The following is a 14,416-nucleotide window of genomic DNA, read 5'->3' on the forward strand; positions in this document are numbered from 1 at the left end:
CCGTCTCCACGACCCCCAAAGCTATCAAACAAGTCACCTCTGGATCGCCACCTTCCAAAGGTCATGAATCCACTTAATTTATCTTCAAATCCTAGACTCGCGTTGATATTTTTATTGGAGGGCATTATCACCACACCATTAGGAACTAAGCACACGGGAACCTATTCCTGTCAGAGGAGATTAAACCTGTCCCTTCCCCTTTAAGGGCTTGGCCCACCTGGAGCAAGTGTACCTGTGCCTGGTGACGTCACCAGAGCCCAACCCGGAAGCAGGAAGCCGAGCAAGGGCAGGAAGAGTGACAGGGAACTCGAGGGGCTGGGACCGAGATTCACGACCAGAACACATCCAGGACACCCGAGAGAAGAGGCAGCACTTGAACCCGCGGCCATGTCATCCTCGGCCGTCTTCATCCTGGACCTCAAGGGCAAGGTGAGCAGAGGGCCCGTGCAGGGAGGAGCGCGCCCAGCATGTCAGTTTCCAGTCGTATTGTCCGATGCAGGTGTGAAAATCTGTATGCAGCCTGCTGGCCCTATGCTTGAATGCTATACAGATAACCGAGCGGGTCAATGTACCTGTTGCAAATAGCGTAGCGTAGGCAAGTAATTTTTTGTTTTTTTACGTGTAACCTTTGATCATTCTGGTTTGTTTTTGCATTATTGTCCTTCCTTTCCTTCCCAATGTAAAGCGCTCTGATTTCCTCTGGGATCTTGTTCGCGCTATATCAAACTTTATACATAAATAGGTTAACCCATTAAGAAACCCGGACACGTGTAACGCGGCATCGGATACGCAGATCGCGTGTTTGGAGATATCTTAGTGGACTAATGCGAATGCTGTGGTGAACTGCCGGAACTTGCAGGTCGCAGGTTCAAACCGGGGCGTGGTAGTAAGCGGGCTGCAGAGTTGTGTGTGTAATGCTCACCGTCGACAGTAGCTGACCCCGAACCGTAAGGGTCACGCAGTCTCGAAATTTTCGAAAATAATAATATACTTGAATCATTCATACATAGTCCTAGTTCCTAAAAAACTTCCTCTTCGATGAAAGTCATGAACCTGAAACAATACTGCGCCGACATACATCTCTTGCATGCATACTTTCTCCCACGCTGCAAGAAGATGCCTTCTATGTGGTAATATATATTCTAAGGTTATGAGTTTGAATGAGATCCCTTGCAGCAGAATGAGTGTGTTTACCTAATACAGTGTGTGTGTCCTTCTGAGAGTCATACACTTTTAATATCTTTCCTGGAAACAGTGTGGATCACGGAACATCAGCAAAGGCAGTCTTGGGTGATAAATATATATATTGTGGAGGCCCCAGATGGACTGTAACCGTGGTTCTTCGAGAGAGGTAAGTTACTTACCTGCTGTGGCAGAGATGTGTTCCTCGATTTCCCTAGCCTCTCGGGGGTTCTTATGACGCTGCAGAGAGACACCCTGAAGAGTCTGCCTGACTAACAGTAGTTCTGCAGGAGACTCTTTTTATCCGGACCCAACCACTAGATGGCGACATAATGCACAGCATGTGAACCCAGAAAAGGATTCATGCAGCAAAACAGTAGCTCTGCAGGAGCGCCTTTATTACTCTTGCTGAACATTCATACCGATTGCAGGGAATTTCTTTTTAGTATCCTTGTCACCGGGGCAGCTATTCTAAAGTCAGAAAAAAAGAGCAGCACGTGTCAGTGGAAGGGAGTTACCCGTAGCAACAGGTCTCGCGCTCGGTGTTATTCTTCAGATTCATAACCTTAGAATAATTTCACCCATCATTCAGGAAGAAGCCGTTGGAAAGAGAAGACACTGTGAGATTATGAGAGAGAAAGAGAGAGAGCCCAACTGCAAGGTGTAAAGCTGCTTGGCTGTAACAAATGGTTTGCGGCGTGTGTTAGCCTTCTCATCAATACGCTTTCTCACAATAATTTACCTTCGACGATTGTGATTTTTTTTTTTAAAGGTTAGAAATATTGGAAATTTAAGAAAGGTCTCGGGTTGTATCAGAAACTTGCGTTTGTGTCGGAATCCCCCTCCTGCGTGGGTGCGTGAGCTGTGCTGTCCACTGTTCGTAGCGTTTGTGTTCACATTGTAACATCTGAGCTGCCAGCAGTTTCTCTCGAGTCCACTCATGGTGAGATTAGAACACAACGCTTAAGCAAAGTGGCGTAACCTGCCCAGCGGCATACCAGACGAGCCCTCCCTGCCCCAGCCGGAGGCTTTGATCTGGGTCAGATCTGCAGCTAAATATCCGTTCTCTGTAACCCTCCCGGGGGTGGCGGCTCCACCCCTGCTGTTCTAGTGGGACAGGGGCGGCTGTAGGCTCATGGTGGCCCTGGGCAGGGAGTGTAGGTAGGGGGCCCCGGAAGAGGGGGTCCGGGCGGGGCGGAGCGCGGAGGCCAGTGAAAAGGAGCGGTCAGGGTGTTTGGAAGTGGAACAGAGCCAGAGGCCGCCAAATCCCTGCCAGGGGCCGCCACGCAAATATGTATCCATCCTCAGAGGATTATTATATTAAGGATATATATTGGCGTGGTGGCCCCTGGGGTTTGGTGGCCCTGTGCAGGTGCACAGCTTGCACATGCCTACGGCCGCCCCTGAGTGGGAGTCCGCGGGGTGCATCTATGAGCAGTGTCTCTAGGGCAGGGTGCTGCCTCGCACTGTGTGATCCTGTCCCTCAGGGTAGGCTGCACGCACTGAGGGGCTCACCCCCGGGGGTGCGTCCTTAAGCCCGCTAACAGTCAGGAGTATGGTTAGGGCTCCCGGTTTTATGGGTGTTTTTTTTTCTTCACATTTCCGCCTGTATTTATCCATATTTATTTTTGGGGCATTTTATCTGTATGTATCCGTATTATGGGGCCGATTACGATGGCGGACGGACTTGCGTCTGTCCGCCACCCCCGAGGTGGAGGGACCGTCCGCAAGGGCAGCGGCGTTCCCTCCATGCCAATTAGGATGTGACCGCCACCCTGGCGGTCACATCCTGTATCTTTAACCTGTATCATTGCGGCGGGTGCTGCTTCAAGCAGCACCCGCCTCAATGTTAAAAATGCATGCATTGCATTTGCATGCACAAAGCGGCAGGCACCTCGCGGTGCCTGCCGCTTTGTGCATGCACATGCAGGGGGGTACCTATGGTACCCCCCATGTGCACCCCCACCCCCCCTACACCCTGGAGGGCCCGCAAGTGCCCCCAAAAGCAAAGGTCCACATGCTTTTTCACGGCGGAAAAACCGCCGCGGAAAAGCATGTTTACACACGCTTCCTAATTTGGCTGGCGGTGTCTTGCAGACACCGCCACCAAATAGCGGTCTACACCCCGCGGATCAGCGGCGGACGGACCTGCCGTCCGCCGCTGATCCCACCGCCATCCTAATCTGGCGGGTGGTGTTGTCAGGGACCACGGCGGTGAATTCGCATCCTCCGGGCCGGCGGTGGCTTCCACCGGCCCGGAGGATGCGGATTCACTGCCATCATAATCTACCCCTTAATTCGTGGTTTGTGTATGAATGAAGTTAAACTGTACATTTCCATATTTATTTAACTGATAGACGCACACTCTTTCTTTGATGTCTGTCTTGTTTTAGCTATTTAAGCTGTCAAATATTACATAACCATACATCCACTGGTAAATACTAGCATTACACCATAAATATATGTTGACATTTGCCGTTATTTAATACATTTCATTCTGGTTTTTAATTTCCCATGCTGAGCTGCTGGCCTATTATTAATCAAAGACAGCATGGAGAGTCACTTTAAAGGAGCACAATTTTCTGTATTTATCCACTTTAAATAAATCATTACATTTGTGTCTCAAGGCGCTGGGGGGGAGGGGGGGGACGGTGCTACTGATCGAAAAGCCAGGTCTTGAGAAGTCTTCTGAAGGCCAGCAGGTCCTGTGTCTGTCGTAGGCTGGTAGGGAGAGGATCTGCCACCGGCGGTGGTTTTCCGGAAGCGTGGAACTGTGGCGAGGGCGAGGTTGGCAGAGCGGAGGCTGCGGGTGGGGGTGTAGCAGCTGAGTCGGTCTTTGAGGTATGCTGGTCCGGCGTTGTGTAGGGCATTGTGTGCGTGGGTGAGGAGTTTTAAGGTGATCCTGTTGTTGACGGGGAGCCAATTCAGGCCTCTCGGGTGGGATGTGATGTGGCTGCGTCGGGGGACGTCGAGGATCAGTCGTGCAGAGGCATTCTGGATGCGCTGCAGCCGTCTCAGGAGCTTGGTGGTTGTTCCTGCGTAGAGGGCGTTCCTGTAGTCCAGTCTGCTGATGACGAGGGCCTGGGTGACTGTTTTTCTCGTGTCGGTGGGGATCCATTTGAAGATCCTGCAGAGCATTTGGAGGGTGTTGAAGCAGGAAGCGGAGACGGCGTTGACCTGCTTGGTCATGGAGAGGGCGGAGTCGAGGATGACCCCCAGGTTGCGTGCGTGATCGGTGGGTTCTGGGGCTGTTCTTAGCGATGTTGGCCACCAGGAGTTGTCCCAGGCTGAGGGGGTGGGGCCAAGGATGAGGACCTCGTCTTGTCTGAATTCAGCTTCAGCCTGCTGTCCTTCATCCATTCGGCGATGGCCTTCATTCCTCTGTGGAGGTTGGCTTTGGCGGTGTGGGGCTTTTCGGTGAGGGATATGATCAGCTGGGTGTCGTCGGCGTAGGAGATGATGTTGAGGCTATGTTGTCGTGAGACGTGGGCGAGTGCTGCCATGTAGATATTGAACAGCGTCGGGCTGAGGGATGATCCCTGTGGAGCGCCGCGGATGATCTCGGTGGTCTTGGAGTGGAAGGGTGGGAGGCGGACACTCTGGGTTGTGCCGGAGAGGAAGGATGTGGTCCAGGCCAGTGCCTTCTCTTGGATTCCGGCTTCATGGAGGCGTGCTGTTAGGGTGTGGTGGCAGACCGTGTCGAAGGCTGCTGATAGGTCCAGAAGGATGAGGGCGGCTCTTTCTCCTTTGTCCATAAGGATCCTGATGTCGTCGGTGGCAGCGATGAGGGCGGTCTCGGTGCTGTGGTTGCTGCGGAAGCCGGACTGGGATGGGTCCAGGATGTTGTTATCTTCGAGGTAGCGGGTCAGCTGTCTGTTGACTATCTTCTCCGTGACTTTCGCCGGGAAAGGGAGCAGGAAGATGGGCCGGAAGTTCTTGAGGTCGTTTGGGTCCACCTTGGGTTTCTTCAGTAGGGCGTTGATCTCGGCGTGATTCCAGCTCTCTGGGAAGGTTGCTGTCTCAAAGGAGATGTAGATTGTTTTCCGGAGATGGGGTGCGATGGCTCTGCTGGCTTTGTTGAAAACGTGGTGAGGGCATGGGTCAGATGGGGATCCAGAGTGGATGGAGTTCATGGTCTTGATGGTGTCTTTGTCGCTGACGTTGGACCAGGCGGTCAGGCGACTGGTGCGAGTGGTGGTCGCAGGGGTGGAGGTCTCGGCGGTGGATGTGGGGGTGGCGGTGTTGAAGCTGTCGTGGATGTCGGTGATCTTGCGGAGAAAGAAGGTGGCCAGTGAGTTGCACAGGTCTTGTGATGGTGGAATGTCGTTGGTGTTGGAGCTGGGGTTGGAGAGTTTTTTTTCACGATGTTGAAGAGCTCTTTGCTGTTGTGTGCGTTGCTGTCTAGGTGGTCCTTGAAGGCGGTCCTCTTGGCGGTCCTGATGAGTTGGTGGTGTCTGCGGGTGGCGTTCTTGTGGGCTGTGTAGCTGTCTGGTGTTCGTCGCGGAGCCAGCTCTTCTCCAGCTTCCGACAGGTGCTTTTGGAGGTCCGGAGGTCTTCGGTGAATCATGCGGCTTTCTTGTTGGTGTGATTGGTGGTGGAGGTCTTGAGTGGGGCGAGGGTGTCGGCGCAGTCATTGATCCACTGTTTGAGGTTGATGGCGGCGGTGTCGGTGGGGTCGGCAGGTGGTCCCAGGGCGAGGGTGGTGGTCAGTTGGTCCTCTGTGACCTTGCCCCAGCAGCGGCGTGGCATCTGATGGGTGCGGTGGTGTGTGGTGGGTTTCCTGAAGGTGAAGTGGACGCATCTGTAGTCTGTCCAGTGGGGTTCGGTGGTGTGGTTGAAGGAGACGTGGGGACTTGCGGAGAAGATGGGGTCCAGTGTGTATCCAGCGGCGTGGCTGGATGTCGTCACAAGCTGTTTGAGTCCCAGGTTGGCGATCAGGGCGGTGGAGTTGGCATCGTTTTTGTTCTCGAAGGTGGAAGTTCAAGTCCCAGGGGAGGATGTAGTCCATGGAGGGGAGGGCGTGGGTGCTGATGAGGTCGGCGATGGAGTCGCTGAACTGTGGTCGGGGTCCGGGTGGTCTGTAGACGAGTGTTCCTCTGAGGGTGGTGTTGGGGTCGGGGTGGATCTGGAAGTGCATGTGCTTGGCGGTGGTGAGGGTGTCGTCGGTGTTGGTCGAGACTCTGAGGGTGTCCTTGTGGATGATGGCGATTCCCACTCCGTTGGTGCTGTCTCTGCAGGAGATCTTGTAGCCTTCTGGGATGGCTATGGCGATGTCTGGTGCCGAGGTGGCGTTCAGCCAGGTCTCCATCAGGAAGGCGACGTCGGGGGTGGTTGAGTCCAGGAGGTCCCAGAATTCGATGGCGTGCTTGCGAGCGGAACTGGTGTTGAGGAGGATGCATCGGAGGTGGTTGGGTTCTCTGGTTGACGGTTTGGAGGGCCGGATGCTGGTGAAGCTGCAGTTACGTTTAAGACACACAAGTGACTGCAACACACAAAACGTGGTGTACGGAATCAAGTGCCCCTGTGGTAGAATGTACATCGGCAAGACTGAGCGTAAGATAAAAGTGCGAATATCAGAACACAAAAGTCGAATTCGTAATAACTCTCTAACCTCGCCACTGGTACTACATTGGATTCAAGAGAAACATAGCATTTCGCAATTAAGATTCCAAATTCTGGAACAAGTACCATTGAAACAAGGTGTAAATAATCACCAGAAATTACTGCAACGTGAAATTTTCTGGATTAAATATCTACAGACCATGATGCCAACTGGGCTTAACGACAAATATGATCTAGCGTGTTTTTTATAGAGACAATTGTGAATGATAATAACAAAAACACAGCAGGTTGCATTTCTTTATTGTAATGTCATTAAGCACAAAGCAAGAAATGTGTACAGATGTTGAAGAAGTAGTCCAAAAGTTGTGTACCCAGAATCATGAGTAATGATCCAAATGACTACATAATATGAGACCCTAAATAATTCGTTGAAAGCCTAGCACACATATCATATAATTATTGAAGAGGTGTCCAAGTACACATAATATATGATACTAGGTCCACAATACATGTAACTTAACATTGGATCACAACACAGTATTTCATTACAGAATTAACAATCCACGAAAACACAATCAAATTAGTTCTAGGAATCTCCAATATTAGATAACATTTCCCTAGTTGAATATAGGAAGAAGTAACAGTCAATCGCCAACAGGAGTGGCATACAGTCTCTTGTAATACACTTGAGTTTCACCGTAGCAAATAGGGTTCTAATATATACAAAAGTTATACACTCACAGCGGAGCACTCAAATAACAGGTAGTGTTTAGATAAAGTAGTAACACACAGCATTGGATAATGTTTATGACGGTGTTGGGCAGGGTAGCGAGGTTGATCAACATAGTGTTAAGATGGCGCCCACGGAGACTAATGGAGACGAGGACGGTCGAGCCAGTCCGTCGTCAATTACAAACACCGCGCAGTGGTTTTGGGCAAAAGCGGCGTCTTAAACAAACCGGAACAGACAAGCGAGGTAGCGGTCAGTCGGAATTTGTTGATTACGATACAAGCAGTTGGCACAGGTATGTAGGCAGCGTGGTTAATCAGGAGCGTAAAAGATAGTAGACGGGCGTTGCGGGCCATTTATAACGTTGCCTTTCGGTCTTTTAGATTAAGAAGACACAGAGCAAGACAAGGTAAAAATACGGAGAGCTACTGCGACCCGTTTTTCTTTTTTGAGTGTCATTTTAGTGGTGACTAAGGCAGAGTTGTGATTTGTGTATTACAGAGAACCAAGGCATATTCAATTGAGGTATGTTTTCAACATATAAGCTATGAACATGGAAGCAGTGTATTGAATATAGCAGTAAAGACAAAGGTTTTTCTTTTATATTTTTTCAACAGCAACACGTGAGAGTATAACTGGAGGTACGTATTTAGTGGAGTATCATAATCAATCACATGAGTCCAAGTGGTTTAGTTATATATGGGTCTGTATTTTTATTTGTGTTTTTCAACAGAAGTGTAGAGGTTATCACGAAACACAGCATAATAAAAGGGACACAGCCACTACAACCAGGTAGGCGAATATTCAGGTCACATATTAAGGAAACCCCTCACTCAAACAAAAGACACTTACACCATGTTTTCTTACTTTTTTTTTTCATAGAGACTGCCCCTGACGAAGGCACACACAAGTGCCGAAATGCATTGGGCTCATTCGAGAAAAGTTGATTAAATGCAATGTAACATATGTGCCAAATAATAATGAATTACTATAATGTAAAAATGTACTGTGAATTTTTGTTTGCAACTAAATAGTCATATGAATGTTGAAAAATGAAATGATAATTTATCAACAAAAGAGTATACTAAAGAAATAAAAGGTAAATTCATGAAAATACACATAAGAGTGGTTTAAACTGGATTAAAAAGGAATAAATCACAGAAAGCGCCGGTGCGCCAAGTGAACAGTGCGCGATTGGGTGGAAACTCAATTTTCACCATAACTACTTAGGTACCAGGATTGACAACCCTTAACAATCGCGGCACCAGTGTACAAGTGTGAAAAATTAGTTAAACTCGGAGTGCTCCTACAACTCTTTTCAATATGAAGCTGCAGTTCCGGCAGGTGAAGGGCCCTTTGGTGCGCTTCGGGTTGCCCGGTAGCAGGAGTGATCTCGTCCGGGATTGAGTGCGTGGAGGGTGCTGGAGTCGTAGTGCAGTCTGGTGTTGTGGCAGCTTCGGGGTCCATGGGTTCTGGTGCTGGGCGCAGTCCAGGCGCAGACGGGCGCAGACAAGCTTGCTTTTGGCACGCCTTCGGCGCGCCAGCTGCGCGCGGCCGCCATAAGAAGGGGAGGTGAGAGGGAGGAGCAGCTGGGAGGGATCCAATGGGGGCGGGTGCACAGGGACGCAGTGGCGGGAACGGGCAGGAAGGAAAAAACAAGCCCAAGGCAACAGGAAAACAGCTGAAAACAGAGGCAATACGGTCACAAATGCAAGCGGTCACAGTACAACTGGGGCACAAATACAAGCGGTCACAAGAGGATACTGGGGGCACAAAACAAGTGGCAACAACAAACCTAAGGCCCACTGGCCACCAGGATGAGGTGCAGGTGGAAGCCTGCGGGTGGAGGCGGGCCTCGAACACCCACAGAACGAGTCGGGAGCGGGAGCACAGGATCACAGGCGCAGTCAGGTGGAGCTGCGCGGCGTGGGGAGTGACCTGCCTGCAGACAAAAAACACATTGTTTTCTGTCTGTATTTATCTGTAAAAATGGAAAACAGGGAACCTTAGGTATGATCAACACTTGCAACGGCGGACACCTGGAACCGCACCTCCACACAGTTACCTTCAATTCACAAAGTGGTTCACTACGTCCAAGGTGTCGGCCATTGCTTGACACTTCTGCTAATCAGAAATATATATGCATTGACCACAGAATGGTGCACACAAAAAGAGAGTATAAAGTTCTTAGTTGTATGTTGATTTTCTCCTTTATTCCAACAATTTTATTTTGTTGTTTTTTCATAAAAACAGCCAAATTGTTTCGTTCAGACCAAGTTGAACTTCATCAGGGCTTATTTTTGTATTTGTTTCATAGTATATGATTGAACAAGAAGTCCATTCGAATGCTTGCGTCTTAATATCTCATGACATGATAGTCATCCATTTGGGCTGGGGTCAGAATATTACCCAACCACAACATCCAAATCCGTGTTTCGTCTCCACACCGTCAAATATTACCTCTCTCACAACCGGGAAAACAAGTAATATTCGACTGTATGGAGATGAAACGCAGATTCTGGTGTTGCAGTTGGGTAATATTCTTTCCCCAGCCCAAGCCCAAGTGGATGACTATCTTATCACGAGATATTAAGACAGCAAGCATTCGAATGGACTTCAAATGGACTTCTTGTTAAATCATGTACTATGGAACACATACAAAAACAATCTCTGATGAAGTTCAGATTGGTCTGAATGAAATGCATTGGCTGTATTCGCTGGCTGTTTTTATGAAAGAACAACAAAACAGTTTTTGGAATAAAGGAGAAAGTCAACAAACAACAAATAATTGTATGCTCTCTTGTTTTTGAGTGCACCATTCTGTGGTCTATTCAACAGTCGGGGGCTCGTTCAAGCAAAGGCCAGTGAATATCTATGAAATAGGAAAGACTCGCTGTCCCTCATCACATTCTTGTGGGGTGGGATGGGGGGGGCTTCATTTTACATTACACCACTTGCCATCCCTGCAATCCTCTGGGGTATTTCTGGGTTTCTAAAGCAGTAACTTCTATTATGGCACATGGCATGGAGATCTGGGGTAGGGCTTCATACTCTAACACTATTCCTGGAGACCAGTGGGGAGTCTATACCTTCTAACACTGCTTCTCTAGTCAGAGTGGCAATACTTACATTGTACATCTATACCTGTGCCTAGGGGTACAATCACACACATTATGCAATCTCTGGAGACCTTGGCAGAAGGGTACATGCCCCAAAACCATCCATGGGGTCTTCTGGTGGAGGCCGCCTGTCCGGCCCTGGGCATGGATTCAAAAGTCACTGAAGATCCATCCTGTCCTATTAGAGTTAAAAGTCATGACATCCTCTTGGGTCTACATTAAAACACCGTCCTGAATTATTATATAGCACCAATAACACCATTGGCACAAGATGGGTCTCTACCAACTGCCTAAAGCTTGCTTCTGAGAAGACTTCCCAAGATACTGAGAAAGTTCGAGTTCTTTGACTATCCCAAGTGCAGTGATCTAGCTATCTGTCTATCTATCTATCATTTATTTTTGGTTGAAACTACCGACAGGGCAAACTGCCTGTTTTGCAAAAGACATATTGTGGATTTACAAAGCAAATACAAGGGCTTTAGACCTGCCCATTGCTTGGCTTTACTGGCGCTTAATTTGCTAGTTTTTTCCTGGATTGCTTTCATTGTTTCAGCCTGTCCATGTGGTGTTTGCCCCTCCTATGGAGCACAGTCTCTTTACCATCTATTAGATTGGCCGGATTCTATGCTTCCTCTGCTTAGTTTTAGGGAATTTCTTTTTTCTTCTTGTTTCAGTACTCCATGAGTGCATGTATTTTTCAGCTGTCTCTCTTATGTGCTTATTCCCCCCTCCATATTGATGTCTATCTCTCTCTCTCGCCCATGTACTTTTCTGCCCTACCTGCACTTTTGTTGCTCTCTCTCCCGTTCCACGTTGCTCTCTCTGTATTTCTTCCTCCTGCTTGCCATATTTCTTTACCCCACCAGCCACAGTGTTATTTCGTTCCCATCATATACCTACCCGCGTATCAGTTTAAAAAAAAATGTAAAGCCCTTTTGCACTACGTTTTGGAAGAGCGCCATTGCCCTACAATTTATTTTTATTAACCAAACCAAATCAGTTAGGTATTAAAAAACAGTTGGAAAAGTTTCCATTTGTAGACACCTGCATGCCTGTTTAACTCATGCGTGCAATAAAATGACACAGAGGCTCAGTGGTCACGTCTTTTTCTTCTCTTCTAAAAAAGAATAGTCATGCTAGGCAGCAGCATCATTGATGTCAGTCAGCATGGCCAAATCATTTATTTTTTCAGTTTAAGAAGGTTTTATTAAAGTTTTGCAAAGTAAAAAAAAAAACAGAACATAGGCCATAAAGAAACATAAATTATGAATGAATAGAATAATACAAGCAGGCAAAATAATACAGGATGCATTGTAATCAAGAAGGATAGAGGAGATGGAGTAGGAGAAAGGAAAGAGAGAAGAAGAAGAAAAAGAGACAGAAAAAGGACAAGTGTTAAAAAGATATAGAATGAAAAAAAAAAAGAATTAACCGATAGGTTTGTTAGAGAAAAGATAAGTAGTGAAAGGAAGCCATAGGAGATCAGATTTGATTTTTTGAGAGATAGAAGAAGAGGAAACCGTGGTAATCCTATGTTCATCACAAATAAAATTCTACCAAATAAGCATTGACAATTTGGAATTATCTTTCCAGGATGATAAGATAACCTTAAAAGCTAAAGCAATAAAAAGGTCAAACAATCTAGAAGTAGACGGTACTATACCTATATCAGGCGATAATTATCCTAAGAAAACATGTATTAATGATATAGTGGTATTAAACTTAAAAAATTAACATACAAACATTCCAAACTGAGTTCCAAAAGGAAAAAACAGCAGAACATTCATATAATAAATGTTTTAACGTTCCTACAACACTGGAACAAGACCAGCAAAGAGGGGAGGAGTTGGGTGAGAACTTGCAAATACTAACAGGAGTAATAATCGCTCTATGATAAACAAAATATAAAGATTGAGTTATACGAGCAGCTGCAGAGACTTTAAATAACTTAGACCATAGTTTTTCCCAAGTAATAACAGAAAAAGAGACAGACAAATCATTTTCCCAAGCAATTTCAACATTGGATTTGGAGCGGAATTGAACATTGGATAACAATATGGAATATACAAGAGCAGCCTTAGGTCTGTGGGTAGAAAACAGAGGGTATAAAGGAGTGGAGGGTGTTATGGAGGGAAAATCAGGTGGGAGTGGAAAAGTAGATAAATGGGACCAAATAGCAGTAACAATGATAGTGTATTCACTAGCTAAAGAGCTAGGTAACTGATATCTAAGTTGCAATTCATGGAAGGGAATAATAGAACAATTATGGAGAAATTGATAAACATAAGAGACATCCTTATCCTTCCAATGTTTGTAATAAAAAGATTTACTCTTATATTTAAGAAATGTATTATACCATACACTGGATGATAAAAAACATTGCAAGGGAGTTAAGTCTTTAGAGAAAGTATTGGAAATTAGGGTCTGGGAGTATTTTAAAATGGGATGTTTGGTCAAAAAAGAGCAATTGGACATGAAAGCGACAAGTTTAAATGGAAAATCTTTCAATAATGATCGCTCAAAAAGAACCCATTTAGGGATTGGTAAATCCAAGAAATCATAAGCTAATGAAAAAGATTGTTTAATCAGAAAGGCAGAGTGGTAAGCTTTAAAATTAGGAAATCGAACACCACCTTCATTTTTAGGGCGAGTAAGTTTAAGCAGGGCAATACGAGGATGTTTACTATTCCACAAGAATTTCGTACAGATAGAATTTATTCGGGAAAAATATACATTAGGGATTTTAACGGGAAGCATAGAGACAGTATACAACACATGGGGAGTAATCATCATTTTAATAGTATCCAATCTGCCCCACCATGAAAGAAATAATGGAGACCATAAAAGAAGGAGGGATTGGAGTTTCTTAATCAAATTATTAAAGGTAAATTTAAGAGTATGCGTTATGGTTGATGAAAACCATATACCCAGATATTTAATCTTGGCAGGGCACCAGGTAAATTCCGTATCACTAAACATAAATTGATAGCAAACAGAATTTAAGGGCAGAACTTCAGTTTTAGATAAGTTGAGTTTGTAACCAGATATAGAGGAATAAAGTCGGACTTCATCCATAAAATGTGGTAATGAGTCAGCAGGGTTGGACATATAAATCAAAATATCATCCGCATAAGCAGATATTTTAGTTTCAACAGAAGAAAATTTAAAGCCAGTAATCATGGGGTTATTCCGAATGCGCTCTAGGAATGGTTCAAGACATAGAATAAATAATAAGGGAGAAAGGGGGCAACCCTGTCTCGTACCTCGAGATAAAGAAAAAACTTAGAAAACTGATTATTAACAAAAATGCTAGCACGAGGACAGGAATATAACAATGTAATATAAGAAATAAAAGAGGGTCCGAAGCCAAACCATTGAAGAGTCTGAAATATGAATTGCCAATTCATGCGGTCAAATGCTTTTTCGGCATCCAAAGAGAGAGCAGCAAGGGGGTCTTTAAATTTCTTGCCGAAGGAAATAATGTTAGTGAACATACGTGCATTGTCTGATGCTAGTCTACCTTTCACAAATTCAACCTGATCTGTTTTAATCAAAAGGGGGATAACATTATCTAGACGAGATGCAAGGATCTTGGCAAAAATCTTGCAATCATAATTAATTAAAGAAATAGGGCGGTCATTTTTACAGTAGGAATGGTCCTTATCAGGTTTGGGGCTGATGATAATTAATGCGTCCATAAAGGACCCCGAAGCTCTAGCATCAGCAATGAAGGAATTAAAGAGTCTTAAAAGTTTAGGGGCAAAAATAGAATGAAAAGTGGAGTAAAATTCAACAGGGAGGCCATCTAGCCGAGGAGCTTTGG

At 46.1% G+C, this 14,416-nt stretch overlaps 1 protein-coding gene across 1 annotated transcript in view; it reads left to right on the forward strand.

Moving 5' to 3' along the window:
• Positions 1-243: 243 nt before the first annotated feature.
• Positions 244-14,416, forward strand: part of AP1M2 (adaptor related protein complex 1 subunit mu 2) — a 98,060-nt gene continuing 83,887 nt past the window's right edge. Inside the window, exon 1 of the mRNA XM_078685296.1 lies at positions 244-429. Within this exon, the coding sequence (XP_078541422.1) occupies positions 388-429 (42 nt within the window). The 5' untranslated portion in view covers positions 244-387. The remainder of the gene's footprint in view (positions 430-14,416) is intronic.

Source organism: Lissotriton helveticus, chromosome 1_1 (genome assembly GCF_964261635.1).
Source record: "Lissotriton helveticus chromosome 1_1, aLisHel1.1, whole genome shotgun sequence".
NCBI classification, from domain to species: domain Eukaryota; kingdom Metazoa; phylum Chordata; class Amphibia; order Caudata; family Salamandridae; genus Lissotriton; species Lissotriton helveticus.